Genomic DNA, 23828 nt, shown 5'->3' with positions numbered 1-23828 from the left:
ATCACACATTTCCAAAAGCACATTTCCAAAAGCACAAGTATCGCCCCTCATTATCTCCAATAACCATCACTCACTCTCCAGGTTCCACTCTCACGACCACATCAAAACACCTAACCACAATACAAAAACATACGCCACCCACAAGACACTGTGGCTCCCATTCCATCCCCTCACCGGCCATGTCATCACTCTCACCCGCCTCCCAACTCCAATTTACATGTCCCCAATTTCCAAAGCAAGTCCTGAAGCCTGGGACAGTACTCCTCAAAACACTCACCTCAAGTGCAGGTAGTTGCAGGTTGGTCAGGTTCAAAGTGCAATCCACCCATACAATTCCCAAAATTTCACATTGGGCCTACCAAATCCTTCCAAATTTCTCTTTTGTCCCCACTACACTGGCAGGTATGTGGATCCGCATCCAACGGTGATCATCACTACACAACTACCTATGGCCACGACAGCTCTGCACCTCTACCGTGCAAGGGTCACCGGGACAAGGTGAGCAGTCAAAACGCCAACATGGCCCATGAGTGTCCATAAGGGTGCGACCACCATCCATCCTTCGGCCCCCCCTGCGAGGAACACAGCTGCACCAGCCCCAGCTGGCCAATGTGGTGAGCACTTGCTGCCAAAACACACACTACCGCACACACAACCTCGGCCCTGGGGGGCACGGTCGCAGTGCGTGGCATCTCTACAGCCACGTCCCCTGCACCTCCCCATCATCCCCCAGTCCGACTACAGAACTGCAGCCCCCCCAGTGCTCACCCACACTTGACCACACCAAGGTTCAGTCAACAGCCATGCTCCACCAGGAGACCCACCCAGAAGACATGGTCCACACACCTCGGACATGCACAGCACCACGTTGACCCCCAGGCTACACAACTACATCCCCATAACCCCGCGTCCCAAATATCAGCACAGTTGCCCCCGCAACCAGTTGAAAGCTGTGTCTTGCTACCCTATTAATTTCATCACAGCCTCCAACACTTTGGTCTACACACCTGGATCAATAATGGCGTCACTGTACAGTGTCCACCATGGCATTTCAAAATCCACCCTTAAATTTCCATCTAACCCACAGATTACCCATGCCAACCATTTGTCACATTTCACTAACCTCACCAAAGAAGGATGCTTTGCCATACACATGCCAGCCGAGCATGGCCCATATGCTCGGCTCGTTACACATCTCCCGATTCACATCCCCATGGCTCTCTTCCCAACCCGAGAGTCCATAAATCATAACGGAGCATCTGTGGAAGGTCACTCACACCATCATGTTCCACAGATGCCCCAATGGTTGTCCGGCAGGCTATCTCCATCCCTGTCCATTCGGTTTGACCCGCGTCCATAGACCAACCACCATGCCAGGTCACCACATGCTGGTTGTCCCAGAGTCCCTGGAGGAGAGTGCCAGGCCGCATGCCCGGGTGGTCACCACATCAGTCCCAACCTGGCCGTCCGTAGTGCCACCACCAAAGCGCGACCCACAACATCTCCCCCTAGTGGTCCTCAATATTTGCCATCCCAGGCTTGAGAAACCACCTCGGACCTCCCTGGAGGTCTTAACCCCCACCAGGGTCCGGTGACCCTGCCGGCCCGAGTCGCCGGCTCGGACGGCGCCCCGACGGACAAGGGACGCCACACTCCACCAGACCCCCCGTGGGACCCAGGTCGTACCTCGACACCCAAGGCTGGACCCCACGTCCAAATCTCGCCATCACAGCCCCCCAGCTGGCCGGCATACCCAAATTTTGAAAGGGGCAACTTTTGCCCGAGGCCATCACCCATGACCTCTCCATATCCAGATTCCGCAGCCCGGGGACCAATCCAAACCATGGCTGCTCCAAATCAAGTTCCCATTGTAATTTTATTTTAAATTTTATTTTACAAATTTTCATTCCCACTGCCAAACCGCAGCTGCAGGGAACAACCTCTACCACCGGTTGTTCTGCCCCTCCCTGCAGTTGATCCAAATTCCCTACAGGGACCAAATCTCCAGAAGCTCTATCTCCCGATCCTCCAAGATCCAAATCCAGCCCGGAGCCAACACACTCCCCCAACTGGTTGTCCAATTTTGGAGCCTCTGTTTCCAAATAGCAGTGTACAGTGAGCGTCCCCTCGGTCATTCCAACCACCTCCTCGGACCGACTCACCTCATCACCCAGGCTCCTTTGGGCCTGAACAAGCTCTACCTCCATGGGACTGTCACAGGTCTCCAGCCGCTGGATCAAATCATCCTCATCATCATCATCATTACAAATCATTCCTGGCCCCGCCAGGCTTTGATCAATATCCCCAATAAATACCTGGTCCGGCTCCATTGCACGGACCCCCAAAAACTCTACCCCCTCTTGCTCCGCACCACCGCCCTGGTGCTGCACAATTCCAAATTCATCCCCCGGTTGGGGTGTCGTGACATCCACACGGTCCCGATAAACAACCAGGCCAGAATGTGGGAAACATTCCCCTTTCAATCCATTAATTTGGTCACTCATGTCCTTCAGTCCTTCCCTCCATTCATTCCCCTGGGACTCCATTTTATTTTCCATCCCACTTTTCATTTGTCCCATTTGTTCCTCCAATCGATCACTCATTCCCTTCATTCCTTCCCTACATTCCTTCCCCTGGGACTCCATTTTATTTTCCAGCCCACTTTTCATTCCTCGAATTTCTGCAAGGTTTCGCTCACCCTCGGCCCTCTGAGCATTTATTAAATTTACTATGGTCTGGAAATCTATCGGGGCCGTCCCACTTGTTCCCGAATCCCCGGTAGGGGAGGGGGATAAGTTGGTGCTCGGGACGGGGGAGGTTCCAAGGCTCACCTCGACATTTAATTCCCCTATTTCCGGCTCACTCCCGACGCTGACGGAGGCCTCGCTGCGTACTTCCATCTCATCGACCTCCGACATCCGCTTTTCGGAAGGTCGTTCCCCACGCGCGTATTTATTTCAATACCAAAAACACAATTTAAATTTGACGAAGACGCGATATCGCGCTCCGTATGCCCAATTGATTACTAAATTTCTCCGCCTCGCCTATAAAAATTTTGCGTTCGAACGTCGGGCGCAATGTACGCCCGACCGTGTCGATGTCTCGCCGCGGACAAAAAAATTTGTCCGACGGATTCGAATCCCACTCCTGACACCACTTGTCACGTAACCGTGATTAACACCACAGTTACGGATGGCCGATTTGCGAGACTTTAACTCCCGAGGCGAAAACTCAATGGTGGATTCAAGCTCAACACAAAGTTAAGCGCGCGAAATGGCGCACGGCGAAGCTCCCCCCCCCCCCCCCCCCCGCCGCCTTATCTATTACAATCAAACACCCAGGAAACTGCGTTCAGATATATATATAAAATAATACAAGGATTTATTATGGAAAAGTAAAGCCAGTGAAAAAGCCCGCCGGTAAATCTAATAAATCGAATAAGCCTAAATTGGGATCCCAGACACAACAGATATCAAACACGATACGAGGGAGGTGAATACGAAAATAACACGTCTCGTCGTTCAAAATGTATGCGGATGCGGCTTATCTTGTCTGTCTTTCGTCGCCTTGTGGCGGCCGCCCAACACCGCTCCTTTCGGCCCGATCGCACACCACGAGGTCCCTCGCTCCCAGTTCCACAAGGCCTCCTCCAAGCACCACGCGTCCGACGCAGGCCAGCGGCTCCACACGAGGCCGATCTCCACAAGGTCCGTGCACCAAAGGTTCGACGTAAGCTGCACAAAGCAAGCGAACTCCACTTGGCTCGACTCTCTTTTGGGAGTGCTGGCAGCCAAGTGCCAACTGCCAACGAACTGCGACCAATGAACCTCGAACTGCTCACGAACTGTTGCGAACTCCCGTGTGCTCTGTGTGCTACCGAACTCTCTCTCTGCGAACTGCCACTGTTCCACGAACTGCCTCAACTCCCAACTGCCCGAAATGGCGTCCGACCGTCGCTAATATTGGTGGCCGATGACGTCACATTGGCGCACTCCTCAGCCAATCACAGCCTCCCAACTCGCCGGCTCGCCCCGGCCACGCCCTCTGCGGCATGCTCCACTCTCGCTCACCGACCCCCGCGGTCCTTGTGTAACACGTGCCAGGCGAGGTTTGTAGGCCTTGGAGGTGTAAACGGTGGCGGTGTTTTTGGCCTGGTGGTGTCCATTTATTACGAAGTCATTGTCAGGGAAAGGAATTATTTAATGTTGCGCTAAGGACCTAACTAATGTTTATGTGGTTTGCAGTGCCATAATGGACAAAGGTTTGACTACTAGGTGAGACTCACAGGGGCGTTACCTTTAACCCCTCACTATTTAACACTCGGACCTCCAGGTAGATCCACAATCATACATCTTACCCCGACAAACGCCTAAACATCAATAACTTATTACATGTAGAGTCCCTGTCACGACAGCCGAATACCTACCTATTCAGATCTACCTAGCTCTAGATGTTGCTCTACCAAATTCATAACAATATGTTCTACGGGGTGTTAAGGGTCAAAGGTTTCTAAGGGGGTGTTTAGGGTCTAAGGGGTGTAAAGGGTCAAAGCGGTCTCAAGGAGTGTAAAGGGTCAAAGAGATCTAAGGGGGTGGAAAGGGTCTAAAGGGTGTAAAGTGTGTAAAGAAGTGAAGGTGTACCATAAAATGGGGGGAATAGGGACAGCAAGGTGAATAAGGACACAAACTGAAAAAAATTTCGGAAACTTTTTTCGCTGAAAATTGATAACCATACTGATTTGTTGATATTTGGGTTGAAAATGTTCTCTTGTTTTTTTTAAAAAAGCAACTTATAGTCCCTATTAACCCCATATATGGGTTAAATAGGAATAAATAGGATTTTTATGGCTGTCCCTATTCACCCCGTTTTACGGGTGAATAGGGACAGTCACTAATACAAAAAAATAATAATCAAGAAATCGGGACAGTTTGGAGAAAGTTTTTATCCCATATTTTTTTCATTGGCTTATATTGGTTTATATTATGGGTGCTTATTATGTGCATCCATCTGAGCTATCAATTTAGCAATAAGTTGGAAACTCAGGATTGTTTCTTGATTATTATTTATTTGTATCAGTGACTGTCCCTATTCACCGGTAAAACGGGGTGAATAGGGACAGCCATAAAAATCCTATTTATTCCTATTTTTTTTTTTTTTTTTTTTTTTTTTTGTATACAAGATCGAGGCTCGTGAAAGAGCGAACATTAATCACACAGAAAGACAAACCGACACATAAAACATATAACATCGGGAGCGGTAGACAAGATGGGGAGAGAGGGGGAAGGACACAAACACAACATTTGAGAGCAGGGACCGAGAGACATGGAGACATTGAGAGATCTGAGAGAGGGCGAGGGCTTTGGGGAGGGGCATGGGAAGGGGGGGGGGTGGGAGAGGTATAAAACATATGGACACTGCCAGGACTTCCAGGAAAGAAGTTGGAATTTCAAACAAGGTGGATCTGGGGTGAATTAGCGGGGGTAGAAAAGATCAAGGTTTTGGATGGGGGAAGATAACAGATGGTGGTGAACAGCTGTTTTAAAGACCTGGAGGGAGGAGTGGGATTGAAGGGAGTGAGGGAGTTTGTTCCAGAGGCGGGAGAAAAGAGGAATGAAAGAGTGAAGGTGAGCAGAGAGCCGATATTTAACCATCAGAGGGTTGCTGGCAGATCTTGTGCGACCTGTAGGAATATTTGGGGGACAGAGCACAGAGAGAGCTGGGGGTGCAAGGCTGGAGAGGAGTCGGTAGAAGACAGAAAGACCACCTACCTGCCTGCGGTGAGTGAGTGAAAGGCCCTCAGAGATAGCTTCATCGCGGGAGATTCCAATAATTCTGAAAGCTTTGGTTTCAACAGCGTGAAGCCGAGCTAGGTGTGAGGCAGGAGCACCGGCCCATAGGGGAGAACAGTATTCCATTGAGCTGCGGATGAAAGCCTTGTATGTGGTGAGGAGCTCAGGTGTGCCGAGGAAGGACTTCGCACGACGGAGGATTCCCAGTCGGCGACTGGCTTTGGAGGCCAGCTTGGAAATGTGGTTTTCCCAAGAAAGATCATGGCAGATAGTGAGACCCAAAAGCTTGAGTGACAGAACTTCTTGGAGAGGATTGTTGAGAAAGTAGATGGGAGGGTTGTCCAGTCGATCTTTTCGGAGAGACATAGTAAGAGTGTGAGATTTGTCAGGATTGAAAGACATGTTCCACTTGTTTGACCAGTCTGTGATTTTGTCCAAGTCTTCAGAGAGTGAGGAGGCTGCAGACTGCCGATCTGAGGAAAGAGGAATGGAGCGGCAGAGAGTGGAGTCATCAGCAAAGAGATAGAGAGGATTTTCAAGAGAGTCAGACAGATCATTGATGAAGACCAGAAAAAGCACAGGGCCCAGAACACTGCCTTGGGGAACTCCAGCCTGAACAGGAAGAGGAGATGAGAGAAACCCATTCAGGGCCACACGTTGACGACGACTAGAGAGGAAGTCCGCCAGCCATGCGTGGAGATTTCCATGGATACCAAAGGAGGAGAATTTGGTGAGCAGAGCGGGGTGCCAGACCGTATCGAAGGCACGTGATATGTCGAGGGAGACAGCTCTAATTTCCTGTTTTAACCCATATATGGGGTTAATAGGGACTATAAGTTGCTTTTTAAAAAAACAAGAGAACACTTTGAACCCAAATATCAACAAATCAGTATGGTTATCAATTTTCAGCGAAAAAAGTTTCCGAACTTTTTTTTCAGTTTGTGTCCCTATTCACCTTGCTGTCCCTATTCACCCCATTTTACGGTAGTAAAGAAATGACCTCGGGTTCTTAAATAAATGAACTCGGGAGTGCAACACGACAATAACGGGACAAATGACCTCCTCATCACCGTCACAGTATAAAACCCATTTTCAGATATATCGTGGTTGAAAATCTGAAGGTAGAAAGTTTCGTTGTGATTAAACTTGGGAGCTGAAAGCAGTAAGTTGTTGTTAGGACTTCGTCTTGCCTTTCAGAGCTCTGGGGTTCTCTGCTGTGTAGACAAGCATTGGCTTGCATTTGAAGTCCCCAGTAGCATTGCTACAAAAGAGAAGGGTGCATCTGTCTTTTGCAGCTTTAACTCCTGAGGCAGTTCGTTCTTTTTTGGGAAATCCAGGTCCTATTGGGAATTTTCTTCCAGAATAGATCTGTCTCATCCACATTGAAGACTTGTTCTGGCAGATAACCTTTCTCCTCTATCAGCTTCTGAACCTTTTTGGGGTATTCTGTAGCTGCTTCTACATCAGCAGAAGCAGCCTCTCCAGCCAGCTTGACATTATGGAGGTTATATCTAATTAAAAATTTGTTAAACCAGCCCCTGCTTGCTTGAAATGATGATGATGGTGCTGGAGAGGACTCAGTTTCTTCTGGTTCTTCATCAGGTTGGGCTTCCTTCTTCAGGTGATTGTAGATGCCAATGGCCTTTCTTCTTATAATGGGCCCATCCACTGGAGCAGTTTTCTGGTTCTGATCTTCGATCCAGACACTCAATCTTTTCTCCATTTTTTCAACAAGGGTGTCTCTCCTGCTAATGTATGATGTTGTGATGGAGGCTCCTGCACGAACGCTGGAACGGATTTTATCTTCGACCTTCGGTACCGTCCTAATGGTTGATTCATTCACACCGTATTGCCTGGCCAAAGATGAAGCAGAAACTGATGATAAGTTATTCAGGACTAGCAGAAGTACCCGGCATTGCCGGGCGGGGGAGGGGAGGGGAGGGGGAAGGGGAGGGGAGGGGAACGGGGGGGAGGGGAGGAGAGGGGAGGGAGGGGAGAAGAGGGGGGGGGAGGGAGAGGAGAAGAGGGGGGAGGGAGAGGGGGGAGGGATGGGAGGGGGAGAGGGAGGGGGGAGGGGAGGGACGAGGGGGAGGGGGGAGGGGGAGGGGGAGGGGGGAGGTGGAGTGGGAGGGGGAGGGTGGGAGGGGGAGGGGGAAGGGGAAGGGGTAGGGGGAGGGGAAAGGGGAGGGGGAAAAGGGAGGGGGAGGGGGAAAAGGGAGGGGGAGGGGGAAAAAGAGAGGAGGAGGGGAGAAGGCGAGGGGGTAGGGTGGAGGGGGAAGGGAGGGGGAGGGGAGGACAGAGGGGGAAGGGGGAGGGAAGGGGAGGGCCAGTCAACAATGACGTTGCAGTTCTCATGGTTGGAGAGCAGCACAACAATCGCGACATCGTCCTGCATCTTCGCAACAGCACGAAGCGGATTTTGGAGACTCACCGATCCTGTGACGCCCTCCAGTACCGGCGTTGCCGGGCGGGGGAAGGGAGACCCATACATTCCCAACCCGTACATTCGCCCTCTCGACTCAAGCTCACTCGGACAAAAGCCTCGCACAAATTACACCGTGAAGGCCCAATGGCCATGTCTATGCCACAAATCAAGTACGTGAGCAAGTCGGGCGCACTGAATTGAAAATATATAGAACGCTCATACTCCGTGAAAAGTGAAGCCGCCGTGTCGCCATCTTGGTTAGCACGACTCGACCAACTCGCTTCGCGGATCTCGTTTGTTTTGAACGTGTGAATTACGTGCGAACGCGTAACTGTGAGTTTATGGCGACAAGGAGCATCATGTGATCGCTCTGAGCGAATCAGCACGCTGCTCTGCCACCTGATCAGATTCCGTGTATAATATTCCTCGCTGAAATGCACTGAGGTAAATATGAATAAAAAATATGCATCTCGTAAAGATGAAAAAAAAAAAAAACCTATGTGGTGTGAATGGCAATGTTCCTCGCTGAAATGTGAAAAAACGCAATCGCTTTTCACTCTGAAATACGTGCGAACGCGTAACTGAGTGGCGACAAGAAACATCACGTGATCGCTCTGAGCGAATCAGCGCGCTGCTCTGCCACCGGTCAGATTCCGTGCATAATATTCCTCGCTGAAATGCGCTGAGGTAAAAATATGGTAAAAAAATATTATGAAATTTTTTTTTTTAGGTCGGCCATGTTCTTCCCAGGCTCAATGGCCATGTCTATGCCAAATATCAAGCACGTGAGCCTCTCCGTTTAGGAGTCTATCAGTAACATTACACACACACAAACTGTGTTTTATATATATAGATATCAAGTTTGACCTCCATGGTCATTGTTTTCCTCCTCTTCTTGTCTGGTTGGTTCAAATTGGGTCTTTTGGGAGCCATAATGATCGACGTAAGTTCACTTGATGGTGGCAGGTTTGGAGATGGCGACAGGTGACAGCTCGTGCCACGCATGTATATAAATTAAATAGTAATTAAGCAAGGTAAAAAGGAATAAGGAAAAAGAATAAAAACTTTGGGGAAACGCCGGCCGTTTTTGTCGCAATTAATCCAGAATGTAAAATCGAGCGAGCGATGACGGCAGGTGGCGACTCGTATCATCGTATGTATTTATTAAATATTAATTAACCCTTGTCCACACAAGTGGGGTATTTTTAGCCTTGTATTTAGCCTAAGAACACCTGCCTTGTGTGGATAAGGGTTAAGTAAAGTACCGTACAGCAACAAGGATTAAGAATAATATAAATATTTGGGAAAACACTAGCCACGATCGCGTAAATATGAAACACACCCTCGCGTTGGGGAGGTTTTGATGCATTTAATTCAGCGCGTAAATTGGAAACCGCGTTGGAGGAAGTTTTACTGTATATATATATATATAACTAGTTCCCTTTATTAATAAAAAAAACCATTACATCTGAAAACAGCAGGAGATCTGAAAAGAGCAGTTGAGAGAAGGCACCCTTCAAATCTGGGAGAACTGTAGCATTTTGCACATGAAGAGTGGGTCAAACTGCCAGTAGAGAGGTGGAGGAAGCTCATTCATGGCTATAGGAAGCGCTTGACTGCAGTTATTTTGTCCAAAGGATACGCTACCAAATATTAAGTCCAGGGTGTCAATAATTTTGTCAATGCCATTTCTTTTTATTTTCTGATTTATAAGAATATATTAAGTTCTAAATCAAAAACAAAGGTTCTGTAATATTAACAGTGAAATAAAGAATTGTGGAGCCCAAATACTTTTGTTAATTTCAACTTATTTTTAGAGAAAATTTTGGGAGTTATTTGAAAAAAGTGCTAGGGTGCCAATATTTTTGGCCCCACGACGGTACACATACACACGCACACACACACACACACACATATATATATATATATATATATATATATATATATATATATATATATATATATATATATATATAATCTTTTTCAATATATAAATGTATTTATGCTCTTCACAACAAATTAAGCAACAGAATTGTTGTGGCTTGTATTGATTTTATAGCATCCTTCTAGTTGACAAGGACCAGCACATTAATCTGCACACTCCAACAAAAATGTCAGTGGAAGCCAATTTTAAGTTGTATGAAAATAACATTACCGTGTCAAATTAGTATGCAAATTGGCAGTGATGGCAGTGTACAAATGATTACAGACATGCTTACATTGGCAGAAATGGCTTCCATAACGTTTTTGACCACCATTTACACCAATACAAACTCCTGCCATCGATCACATCAGAGAATGCAGCTTTTGCTGTGGGATATTGTGCTATTCTTTGACCAGGGCCACTTCGAGTTGACCAATAGTCTGTCGGTGGAATTTGAGAACACAAACACGTCTTGTTTTTGTTTGATTAGATCTAAACGTGTGGGCCTCCAACTCCCGAGGATGTGGTCCAAGCATGTTGAATTAGACAGTTGTCTGGAGGTCATGTAGGCCAGTCCATGTGAGTGACACTTACTAGTCTTCAGGGACAAGGTTGATAACAAGTTCATGATGTAAATATAAATTCTCATCCATAAGGATGACGTAGGGTCCCTGCTTTTGGGACAAGGTGAATGACTACTGGCCTAATGATTTCATCTCTTTAGATACATCGTCACACAAGTCACAGAAGCCTTCTTTTTAATAATGCCAAGTTCAGTTCTTCGGCCAACATGGATGCCATGCCTTCATAACTATCATGATGTCTCAAATGAAACCCATCATGCTGCCGAATGGCTCAATGAGAAAATCCATCCCAAATCTATATACAGTATATTGTCTCGTGTTTTCACACATCCATCATTGAAGTCAAGGGAGAATCTTAATATGTCGATTAAAATAACATGTTGTCGTTGTTTCACTTGCCAGTTTGGATGTTGCGTTGCCCATGACATGACATGTGCTGCTGTTGATGCCAATGGTTGAGAGATTTGGGGGCATTGGCTTCTGGATCTTGTGCTGTTGGCACGAAGCCTGTTCCAAAACCGGATGAAATCGATGATGGATTGCTATTTACAGGTCATTTTACATGGAGAGAATGTGCTTTTGAAAGTAGTGATTTCCAGCAGGACTGACAAGATAAAGATCTTCACAAGAGATTAAAATCTTTGGGGGACCTGATTTAAATCTACCTTCTCATTGACATAGAAATTACAATGCAATGCACAGTGGAAGCCTGAAACCGAGTCATGCTCCCTTGAAATATCTTGATTGCATGAACAACTTAATTTGGTGTTAAATGATGTCTAGACATTGCTATTACTGATTTGGACCACGTGGTTCGCCAATTTAAATGGGATATTGACATGGGTCGCGTGCAGACAGATACACGGATTCTGTGCGAAACCAATTAATGACAGAATTGCCAGGATCAACATTAATTTCCTGATTGGGATTCATTCTCTCGTCAATGCCCATGTTTGCATGGGAAGACAATTGGAATATTGTGTCACATGTTCATTTCAGGATTGGGATTCATTCTCTCATCAATGGCCATGTTTGCATGGGAAGATAATTGGAATATTGTGTCACATGTTCATTTCAGGATTGGGATTCATTCTCTCATCAATGGCCATGTTTGCATGGGAAGATAATTGGAATATTGTGTCACATGTTCATCTCCTAATTGGGATTTATCTTCTCATCAATGGCCATGTTTGCATGGGAAGACAATTGGAATATTGTGTCACATGTTCATTTCCTGAATGGGATTTATCTTCTCATCAATGGCCATGCTTGCATGGGACGATAATTGGAATATTGTGTCACATGTTCATGTCATGATTGGGATTCATTCTCTCATCAATGGCTATGTTTGCATGGGAAGACAATTGGAATATTGTGTCACATGTTCATTTCCTGAATGGGATTTATCTTCTCATCAATGGCCATGTTTGCATGGGAAGACAATTGGAATATTGTGTCACATGTTCATCTCCTAATTGGGATTTATCTTCTCATCAATGGCCATGTTTGCATGGGAAGACAATTGGAATATTGTGTCACATGTTCATCTCCTAATTGGGATTTATCTTCTCATCAATGGCCATGTTTGCATGGGAAGACAATTGGAATATTGTGTCACATGTTCATTTCCTGAATGGGATTTATCTTCTCATCAATGGCCATGCTTGCATGGGACGATAATTGGAATATTGTGTCACATGTTCATGTCATGATTGGGATTCATTCTCTCATCAATGGCTATGTTTGCATGGGAAGACAATTGGAATATTGTGTCACATGTTCATTTCAGGATTGGGATTCATTCTCTCATCAATGGCCATGTTTGCATGGGAAGACACTTGGAATATTGTGTCACATGTTCATTTCAGGATTGGGATTCATTCTCTCATCAATGGCCATGTTTGCATGGGAAGACAATGGGCATATTGCGTCACATGTTCATTTCCTGATTGCGATTCCTTCTCTCATCAATGGCCATGTTTGCATGGGAAGATAATTGGAATATTGTGTCACATGTTCATTTCCTGATTGCGATTCATTCTCTCATCAATGGCCATGTTTGCATGGGAAGATAATTGGAATATTGTGTCACATGTTCATTTCCTGATTGCGATTCATTCTATCATCAATGGCCATGTTTGCATGGTAAGATAATTGGAATATTGTGTCACATGTTCATTTAATGATTGGAATTCATTCTCTCATCAATGGCCATGTTTGCATGGGAAGATAATTGGAATATTGTGTCACATGTTCATTTAATGATTGGAATTCATTCTCTCATCAATGGCCATGTTTGCATGGGAAGACAATTGGAATATTGTGTCACATGATCATTTAATGATTGGGATTCATTCTCTCATCAATGGCCATGTTTGCAGGGGAAGACAATTGGAATATTGTGTCACATGTTCATTTCCTGATTGGGATTCATTCTCCCATCAATGGCCATGTTTGCATGGTAAGATAATGGAAATATTGCGTCACATGTTCATTTCCTGATTGGGATTCATTCTCTCATCAATGGCCATGTTTGCATGGGAAGACAATGGGAATATTGTGTCACATGTTCATTTCATGATTGGGATTCATTCTCCCATCAATGGCCATGTTTGCATGGTAAGATAATGGAAATATTGCGTCACATGTTCATTTCCTGATTGGGATTCATTCTCTCATCAATGGCCATGTTAGCATGGGAAGACAATGGGAATATTTCGTCACATGTTCATTTCCTGATTGGGATTCATTCTCTCATCAATGGCCATGTTTGCATGGGAAGACAATGGGAATATTGTGTCACATGTTCATTTCCTGAATGGGATTCATTATCTCATCAATGGTCATGTTTGCATGGGAAGATAATTGGAATATTGTGTCACATGTTCATTGCCTGATTGGAATTCATTCTCTCATCAATGGCCATGTTTGCATGGGAAGATAATTGGAATATTGTATCACATGTTCATTTCATTAATTGGGATTCATTCTCTCATCTATGGCCATGTTTGCATGGGAAGATAATTGGAATATTGTATCACATGTTCATTTCATGATTGGGATTCATTCTCCCATCTATGGCCATGTTTGCATGGGAAGATAATTGGAATATTGTATCACATGTTCATTTCATGATTGGGATTCATTCTCTCATCTATGGCCATGTTTGCATGGGACGATAATTGGAATATTGTGTCACATGTTCATTTCATGATTGGGATTCATTCTCTCATCAATGGCCATGTTTGCATGGTAAGATAATGGAAATATTGTGTCACATGTTCATCTCCTGATTGGGATTCTTTGTCTTATCAATGGCCATGTTTGCATGGGAAGATATTTGGAATATTGTGTCACATGTTCATCTCCTGATTGGGATTCATTCTCTCATCAATAGCCATGTTTGCATGGGAAGATAATTGGAATATTGTGTCACATGTTCATTTAATGATTGGGATTCATTCTCTCATCAATGGCCATGTTTGCATGGGAAGACAATTGGAATATTGTGTCACATGTTCATTTAATGATTGGGATTCATTCTCTAATCAATGGCCATGTTTGCATGGGAAGATAATTGGAATATTGTGTCACATGTTAATTTCATGATTGGGATTCATTCCCTCATCAATGGCCATGTTTGCATGGTAGGATAATGGAAATATTGCGTCACATGTTCATCTCCTGATTGGGATTCTTTGTCTCATCCATGGCCACGTTTGCATCGGAAGATAATTGGAATATTGTGTCACATGTTCATTTCATGATTGGGATTCATTCCCTCATCAATGGCCATGTTTGCATGGTAAGATAATTTGGAATACTGTGTCACATGTTCATTTCCTGATTTTTTTAAATTTTATTTATTGTATAGAGTCGAGGCTCGTGAAAGAGCTAACATTTATCAAACAAACAAATCAAACAAACAAGCAAACAAAGTATATAAAAAGGGGGAGCGGTCGACAAGATGGGGAGAGAAGGGGAGGAAGCACACAAACACAACATTTGAGAGCAGGGACATCGGGAGATGTTTTTGGAGGGAGAGGGCCTGGGGGGAGGCAGGATAGGTATAAAACGGAAGGACACCAAGGACTTCCAGGAAAGAAGTCAAAAGTCACCTCAAAAAAGTGGATTTGGGGTGAAATTAGCGGGGGTAGAAAAGATCAAGGTTTTGGATTGGGGAAGATAAGAGATGGTGGTGAACAGCCGTTTTAAAGACCTGGAGGGAGGAGTGGGATTGAAGAGAGTGAGGGAGTTTGTTCCAGAGGCGGGAGAAAAGAGGAATGAAGGAGTGAAGGTGAGCAGAGAGTCTTGATTTTGACAGATTAACCATAAGAGGGTTGCAGGCAGATCTTGTGCGACATGCAGGAATATTTGGGGGACAGAGCCCAGAGAGAGCTGGGGGAGCAAGGCCGGAGAGGAGTCGGTAGAAGACGGAAAGACCACCAACCTGCCTGCGGTGATTAAGTGAAAGGCCCTCGGAGATAGCTTCATCGCGGGAGATTCCAATGATTCTGAACGCTTTGGTTTCAACAGCGTGAAGACGAGCTAGGTGTGAGGCAGGAGCACCAGCCCAGAGGGGAGAGCAGTACTCCATTGAGCTGCAGATGAAAGCCTTGTATGTGGTGAGGAGCTCAGGTGTGCCAAGGAAGGACTTCGCACGACGGAGGATGCCCAGTCGGCGACTGGCTTTGGAGGCCAGCTTGGAAATGTGGTTTTCCCAGGAAAGATCATGGCAGATAGTGAGACCCAAAAGCTTGAGTGACAGAACTTCTTGGAGAGGATTATTCAGAAAGTAGATGGGAGGGTTGTCCAGTCAGTCTTTTCGGAGAGACATCGCAAGAGTGTGAGATTTGTCAGGATTGAAAGACATGTTCCACTTGTTTGCCCAGTCTGTGATTTTGTCCAGGTCTGCAGAGAGTGAGGAGGCTGCAGACTGCCGATCTGAGGGATGAGGAATGGAGCGGCAGAGAGTGGAGTCATCAGCAAAGAGATAGAGAGGATTTTCAAGAGAGTCAGAGAGATCATTGATGAAGACCAGAAAAAGCATAGGGCCCAGAACACTGCCTTGGGGAACTCCAGCCTGAACATGAAGAGGAGATGAGAGAAACCCATTCAGGGCCACATGTTGACGACGACTAGAGAGGAAGTCCGCCAGCCATGCGTGGAGATTTCCATGGATACCAAAGGAGGAGAGTTTGGTGAGCAGAGCGGGGTGCCAGACCGTATCGAAGGCACGTGATATGTCGAGGGAGACAGCTCTAATTTCCTGTTTGGCATTGAGGACCTCCATCCATTGTTGAGACAGCAGAAGCAGCATGTCCAGAGTAGAGTGACCTGGTCTGAAACCAAATTGATGATCAGTGATCAAGCCATTGGAGAAGAGGAAAGATTTCATATCCGAAGCAATGATGGATTCTATGACTTTGCTGATAATTGGGAGAAGGCTGATTGGTCTGTAGTTGCTAGGATCTGTTTTTGTGCAAAGCGGTGATGTTGGCTGATTTCCAAGCAGATGGCAGTTGACCTTGAGCAAAAGAGAGGGTGAAGAGAACAGAGAGAGGGAGTGAAAGAGCAGAAGAACATGATTTTAGGACCCGTGGGCTGATGCCGTCAGGTCCAGTTGCAGAATCAGAGTCGAGGGTTGACAGAAACTTTTCCACCTTGTCAGGAGGAAAGGACACGGAGTCCAGCAGCAGCTGGGTACGACTGGGTATGGTGGGTACAGAGAGGGATGGGTTTGGGACACAAGATTTAGAGGCAAACACAGAGTTGAGGCATTCAGCTTTTTCACGTGCGGAGTCAGCTGTGTAGCCGTTTGAGGTAAGGGGGGGTATGGAGGGGGAACAAACACCAGAAACAGATTTTACCAGACGCCACCAGGATTTGGAAGAGGGAGACAGATAAGAGAGTTCGGTCTTGAGAATGGAGAGATATTTTTTCCTGGCTCTCCTGAGGGTGGACACACACTTGTTTCGGGCTTTGTGAAAGGAAATGAGATTTCCTTCCGTTGGATTTGCTTTCCAGGAGACGAAAGCAAGTTGTTTCTGGGCAACAGCCTCACCACAAGATTCCGTGTACCATGGACGGGAGGAAGGGTATGACAACTGAAGACGAGATGGGATAAATCTGTGCATGAGAGAGAGCAATTTACTTTGGAAGAATTCCCAGGATGAGTTGATGTCAGAGGTGGTAGAGATGGGAGACCAGTCCAGATGATTGATGGCTGCTTGAAGACCGTGCCAGTTGGCCTGAGTGAAATGCCAGACTCGTCGATGCTGAGCAGGCTCCTGAGAATGGTCAGAGAGATGTCCACTTTAACAAGGTCATGATCAGATGATCCGATTGGAGCAGAAGAAGAGCAGCAGACATTTTCAGGGAAGTTAGTCATAACCACATCCAGAAGAGAAGATGCTCCGTTGACTGAGATCCGGGTCGGGAAATTGACAGATTGTGTCAGTCCCAGTGAGTCGCAGAAGTCCTTTGTTGAGGAGCCATGGCTGGTGAGAGAGGTACCTACACCCAGCCAACTGGCATGGTGACAATTGAAATCACCACATATGAGGAAGAGAGAGTTGGGATGAGTATATAGAAGTTGGTCCATATTGTCAGACAGCGAGATGTAGATGGAGTCATCACTGTTTGGTGGATGGTACAACACACATATGAACAAGAGGTGGGAGCGAAGGGGAAGCCGTAGCCAGAGGTATTCCTGGGGGTGAGGTGGAGAGAGTGCAGTGCAGGCGAGTGAGGAGGAGATAGCAACCCCACCTCCAGGACGAGGCTCAGGTCTATCATACCGGAGGAGGGAGTAACCCGGGAGAGATACTAAGGAATCAGAGACATCATGAAGGAGGAAAGTTTCTGTTAAGCAGATCACATCTGGTTTGACAGAAGCAACCTGTATGGAGAGATCAGTTAAGTTTGAAAGAAGGCCCGGATGTTTGAGGTCCATACCGTTAATGAGGAGGAAGGGGGGAGCATCGGATACAGAACAGGGGGGAGGAGGGGTAGGGTAAGATGTGGAAGAGGTGGAAGAGGTAGGGAGAGCTGTTGAAGGTGTGTCAGAGATTTCAGAATAGCTCGGAGAAAGGGAAGGATGGGGCGGACAAAAGGTTTGATGGTGATTGGGTGAGGCACAATGAGGTGTTATTTGAGGAGGGGGCAGAGCGAGGCAGAAGGTTGGGGGAGATGGAGGTGAGAGTTGGAAGGGGGAAGAAGCGGGGAGGATGCTTTGAGGAGGGGGAGTGAGAGGGGGGAAATTGAGAAGAAATGAGGGTGGGGGAGATTTGAAGGGGAGGGGCGAGGGGGGAGTTTGGGAGGGAAGGGACAAGGGGAAAGATTTGAAAGGGATGGGATATGGGGGAGATTTGGAGGGGAGGGGTGAGGGAGGAGTCTAGGACGGGAGGGGCGAGGGGGAGTCTTGGAGGGGAGGGGTGAGGGGATAGTTTAGGAGGGAGGGGGCAAGGGGGGAGATTTGAAAGGGATGGGTGATGGGGAGGATTAGGAGGGGAGGGGAAAGGGGGAAGATTTGAAAGGGATGGGTGATGGGGAAGATTTTGAGGGGAGGGGTGATGGGGAAGATTTGGAGGGGAGGGGTTATGGGGAAGATTTGGAGGGGAGGGGTGAGATTGGATTTTAGAAAGTGTACGATTAATGGGAAACGAACATTTATTGCAAAATATATAAATATATAAATATAAAAATATCAAAAAATATATATTATACCATCTCTTACAGTTCCTCCTTTCTACATTCCATAAACTATCCAGAACTCCATCCCTCCTCCAGTGTCCTCAAACGTATTTTTGACTCGAAGGTCTCAAACTCATTTTGCAAAAAATGTTCGTTTCCCATGAATCATACACTTTTCAAAATCCAATCTCACCCCTCCCCTCCAAATCCTCCCCATCTCCCATCCCTTTCAAATCTCCCCCCTTGCCCCTTCCCTCCCCTCCCTCCTAAACTCCCCCCACACCCCTCCCCTCCGAGACTCTCCCTCGCTCCTCCCCTCCTAGACTCCCCTCTCACCCCTCCTCCTCAAAGCATCCTCCCTGCTTCTTCCTCCTTCCAACTTTCACCTTCATCTCCCCAAACCTCCTGCCTTGCTCTTCCCCCTCCTCAAATAACACCTCACTGTGCCTCACCCAATCTCCATCAAACCTTTTGTCTGCCCCATTCTTCCCTTTCTCCAAGCTATTCTGAAATCTCTGACACACCTTCAACAGCTCTCCCTACCTCTTCCTCCTCTTCCACATCTTACCCTACCCCTCCCCCCCCCCTGTTCTGGACCCGATGCTCCCCCTTCCTCTTCATTAACGGTATGGACCTCAAACATCCGGGGCCTTCGCTCAAACTTGACTGACCTCTCCATACAGGTTGCTTCTGACAAACCAGATGTGATCTGCTTAACAGAAACTTTCCTCCTTCATGATGTCTCTGATGCCTTGGTATCTCTCCCAGGTTACTCCCTCCTCCGGTATGATAGACCTGAGCCTCGTCCTGGAGGTGGGGTTGCTATCTTTATAAAAAAACTCTCTTCCTCACTCGCCCTCCACTGCCCTCTCTCCACCTCACCCCCAGGAATACCTTTGGCTACGGCTTCCCCTTCGCTCCCACATTTTGTTCATATGTGTGTTGTACCGTCCACCAATCAGCGATGACTCCATCTACATCTCACTGTCTGATAATATGGACCAACTTCTATCTACCCATCCCAACTCTCTCTTCCTCATATGTGGTGATTTCAATTGTCACCATGCCAGTTGGCTGGGTGTGGGTACCTCTCTCACCAGCCATGGCTCTTCAGCAAAGGACTTCTGCGACTCACTGGGACTGACACAATCTGTCAATTTCCCGACCCGGATCTCAGTCAACGGAGCATCTTCTCTTCTGGATTTGGTTATGACAAACTTCCCTGAAAATGTCTGCTGCTCTTCTTCTGCTCCAATCGGCTCATCTGATCATGTGCTTGTCAAAGTGGACATCTCTCTGACCATTCTCAGAGAGCCCCCTCAGCGTCGACGAGTCTGGCATTTCACTCAGGCCAACTGGCACGGTCTTCAAGCAGCCATCAATCATCTGGACTGGTCTCCCATCTCTACCGCCTCTGACATCAACTCATCCTGGGAATTCTTTCAAAGTAAATTGCTCTCTCTCATGCACAGATTTATACCATCTCGTCTTCAGTTGTCATACCCTTCCTCCCGTCCATGGTACACGGAATCTTGTGGTGAGGCTGTTGCCCTGAAACAACTTGCTTTCGTCTCCTGGAAAGCAAATCCAACGGAAGGAAATCTCATTTCCTTTCACAAAGCCCGAAACAAGTGTGTGTCCACCCTCAGGAGAGCCAGGAAACAATATCTCACCATTCTCAAGACCGAACTCTCTTATCTGTCTCCCTCTTCCAAATCCTGGTGGCGTCTGGTCAAATCTGTTTCTGGTGTTTGTTCCCCCTCCATCCCCTCCCTCACCTCAAACGGCTTAACGGCTGACTCCGCACGTGAAAAAGCTGAATGCCTCAACTCTGTGTTTGCCTCTAAATCTTGTGTCCCAAACCCATCCCTCTCTGTACCCACCGTACCCAGTCGTACCCAGCTGCTCCTGGACTCTGTGTCCTTTCCTCCTGACAAGGTGGAAAAGTTTCTGTCAACCCTCGACTCTGATTCTGCAACTGGTCCTGACGGCATCAGCCCACGGGTCCTAAAATCATGTTCTTCTGCTCTTTCACTCCCTCTTTCTGTTCTCTTCACCCTCTCTTTTGCTCAAGGTCATCTGCCATCTGCTTGGAAATCAGCCAACATCACCGCTTTGCACAAAAAAGGTGCAAAAACAGATCCCAGCAACTACAGACCAATCAGCCTTCTCCCAATTATCAGCAAAGTCATGGAATCCATCATTGCTTCAGATATTAAATCTTTCCTCTTCTCCAATGGCTTGATCTCTGATCATCAATTTGGTTTCAGACCTGGTCACTCTACTCTGGACATGCTGCTTCTGCTTTCTCAACAATGGATGGAGGTCCTCAACGCCAAACAGGAAATTAGAGCTGTCTCCCTTGACATTTCACGTGCCTTCGATACGGTCTGGCACCCTGCTCTGCTCTCCAAACTCTCCTCCTTTGGTATCCATGGAAATCTCCACGCATGGCTGGCGGACTTCCTCTCTGGTCGTAGTCAACGTGTGGCCCTGAATGGGTTTCTCTCATCTCCTCTTCCTGTTCAGGCTGGAGTTCCCCAAGGTAGTGTTCTGAGCCCTGTGCTTTTTCTGGTCTTCATCAATGATCTCTCTGACTCTCTTGAAAATCCTCTCTATCTCTTTGCTGACGACTCTACTCTCTGTCGCTCCATTCCTCATCCCTCAGATCGGCAGTCTGCAGCCTCCTCACTCTCTGCAGACCTGGACAAAATCACAGACTGGTCAAACAAGTGGAACATGTCTTTCAATCCTGACAAATCTCACACTCTTACAATGTCTCTCCGAAAGGACCGACTGGACAACCCTCCCATCTACTTTCTCAACAATCCTCTCCAAGAAGTTCTGTCGCTCAAGCTTTTGGGTCTCACTATCTGCCATGATCTTTCTTGGGAAAACCACATTTCCAAGCTGGCCTCCAAAGCCAGTCGCCGACTGGGCATCCTCCGTCATGCGAAGTCCTTCCTTGGCACACCTGAGCTCCTCACCACATACAAGGCTTTCATCCGCAGGTCAATGGAATACTGTTCCCCCCTCTGGGCTGGTGCTCCTGCCTCACACCTTGCTCGGCTTCACGCTGTTGAGGCCAAAGCTTTCAGAATCATTGGAATCTCCTGCGATGTAGTCAACGCCGAGGGCCTTTCACTCACTCACTGCAGGCATGTTGGTGGTCTTTCTGTCTTCTACCGACTCCTCTCCGGCCTTGCTCCCCCAGCTCTCTCTGTGCTCTGTCCCCCCAATATTCCTTCAGGTCGCACAAGATCTGCCTGCAACCCTCTTATGGTTAAACTGCCAAAGTCTAGGCTCTCTGCTCACCTTCACTCTTTCATTCCCCTTTTCTCCCGCCTCTGGAACAAACTCCCCCACTCCCTTCAATCCCACTCCTCCCTCCAGGTCTTTAAAACAGCTGTTCACCACCATCTCTTATCTTCCCCCATCGAAAACCTTGATCTTTTCTACCCCGGTAATTCACCCCAGAGTCCTTGCAGTGTTCATATGTTTTAATCCTCTCCCACCTCCCCCCAAGTCCTCCCGATGTCCCTGCTCTCAAATGTTGTGTTTGTGTCCTTCCCCTTCTTCCCCCTCTCTTTTGTGTCCTCCCCCCTCTCTCCCATTCTTGTTTGCCGCTCCCCTTGTTTTTTGTGTTTTGTGTGTCGGTTTGTCTTTTTGTGTGATTAATGTTTGCTCTTTCACGAGCCTCGATCTTGTAGACAAAAAAAAAAAAAAAAAAAAAAAAAAAAGAGTTTCTTGTGACCTTCGAGTCAAAAATACGTTTAAGGACGCTGGATGGAGGATGGAGTGCAGGAGAGTTTAGGGAATGTAGAAAAAAGGCATGATAGGAGATGGAATTTTTTTTTTTGGGATGAATAGATTTGGTGAGCAAGTCGAAAGCAGCCTTTTAAAGAAGAAGAAGAAAAAGGTGTTATAATATATGACGGAATACAGAACTTGAGGGGAAAGTGTAAACATTGAAAGTTAATAACAGTGAAAACTATCTGGGGAAATGGGGGAGAAACATGTGGTCGAAGAACGAACGAACGAATAAGAATGAATAAACGAATGAGAACAAGAATAAGAACAGAGAAGGAAATGTTTTTTTTCTGTTTTTTTCTTCGTTGAGATTTACACAAGGAAGTAGGCTATGGGGTGAAAAGACTGGGAAAACAGAGAACGAAAGTTATTGGATCACAAATGACGGACCGCTGAGGGAAAAACAAAGCCTCAAGATTGTACACTGTACAAGGCCTCAAGACACGACACGAATTAACACGATTTTCGATGCAAGTATGAAAGATTTGCACCGAAAATCTTCCGCGGGACACAATATACGTACACACACCATAAAATAAATACAGGTATTACGAAAATACAAATGGGAACAATTACTTAACTTCGATTTCAAATCGCTCGCGACGCAGCAAAGGCCTTGCTCGCGACGCGGCAAACAGACAATTAATTTATGAAAAAAAAATGAAAAATTTGGGATTCATTCTCTCATCAATGGTCATGTTTGCATGGGAAGATAATTGGAATATTGTGTCACATGTTCATTTCATGATTGGGATTCATCCTCTCATCAGTGGCCATGTTTGCATAAAAAGATAATTGGAATATTGTGTCACATGTTCATTTCATGATTGGGATTCATTCTCTCATCAATGGCCATGTTTGCATGGGAAGATAATTGGAATATTGTGTCACATGTTCATTTCCTGATTGCGATTCATTCTCTCATCAATGGCCATGTTTGCATGGGAAGATAATTGGAATATTGCGTCACATGTTCATTTCCTGATTGCGATTCATTCTCTCATCAATGGCCATGTTTGCATGGGAAGATAATTGGAATATTGTGTCACATGTTCATTTCATAATTGGGATTCATTCTCTCATCAATGGCCATGTTTGCATGAGAAGATAATTGGAATATTGTGTCACATGTTCATTTCATGATTGGGATTCATTCTCTCATCAATGGCCATGTTTGCATGGTAAGATAATTGGAATATTGTGTCACATGTTCATTTCCTGATTGGGATTCATTCCCTCATCAATGGCAATGTTTGCATGGGAAGATAATTGGAATATTGTGTCACATGTTCATTTCCTGATTGCGATTCATTCTATCATCAATGGCCATGTTTGCATGGTAAGATAATTGGAATATTGTGTTACATGTTCATCTCCTGATTGGGATTCATTCTCTCATCAATGGCCATGTTTGCATGGGAAGATAATTGGAATATTGTGTCACATGTTCATTTCCTGATTGCGATTCATTCTATCATCAATGGCCATGTTTGCATGGGAAGATAATTGGAATATTGTGTCACATGTTAATCTCATGATTGGGATTCATTCCCTCATCAATGGCCATGTTTGCATGGTAGGATAATGGAAATATTGCGTCA

At 46.3% G+C, this 23828-nt stretch overlaps 1 protein-coding gene across 9 annotated transcripts in view; it reads left to right on the top strand.

Annotated features, from left to right (window-relative positions):
• LOC137431757 (calcitonin gene-related peptide type 1 receptor) overlaps window positions 1–23828 on the top strand; it is a 358961-nt gene that overhangs the window by 212401 nt on the left and 122732 nt on the right. For 3 of the 9 annotated variants that reach the window (XM_078782434.1, XM_078782441.1, XM_078782440.1), the window contains exon 4: window positions 13104–13183. The exons of the other annotated variants lie outside the window; for them this stretch is intronic. In XM_078782434.1, the coding sequence (XP_078638560.1) occupies window positions 13104–13183 (80 nt within the window). The remainder of the gene's footprint in view (window positions 1–13103; window positions 13184–23828) is intronic. 9 annotated transcript variants of the gene reach the window in all.

This window comes from Myxine glutinosa, chromosome 7, assembly GCF_964187855.1.
Source record: "Myxine glutinosa chromosome 7, kmMyxGlut1.1, whole genome shotgun sequence".
NCBI lineage: Eukaryota > Metazoa > Chordata > Myxini > Myxiniformes > Myxinidae > Myxine > Myxine glutinosa.
The sequence above is the reverse complement of the archived record's forward strand: the minus strand, read 5'-3'. Positions and strand labels throughout refer to the sequence as shown.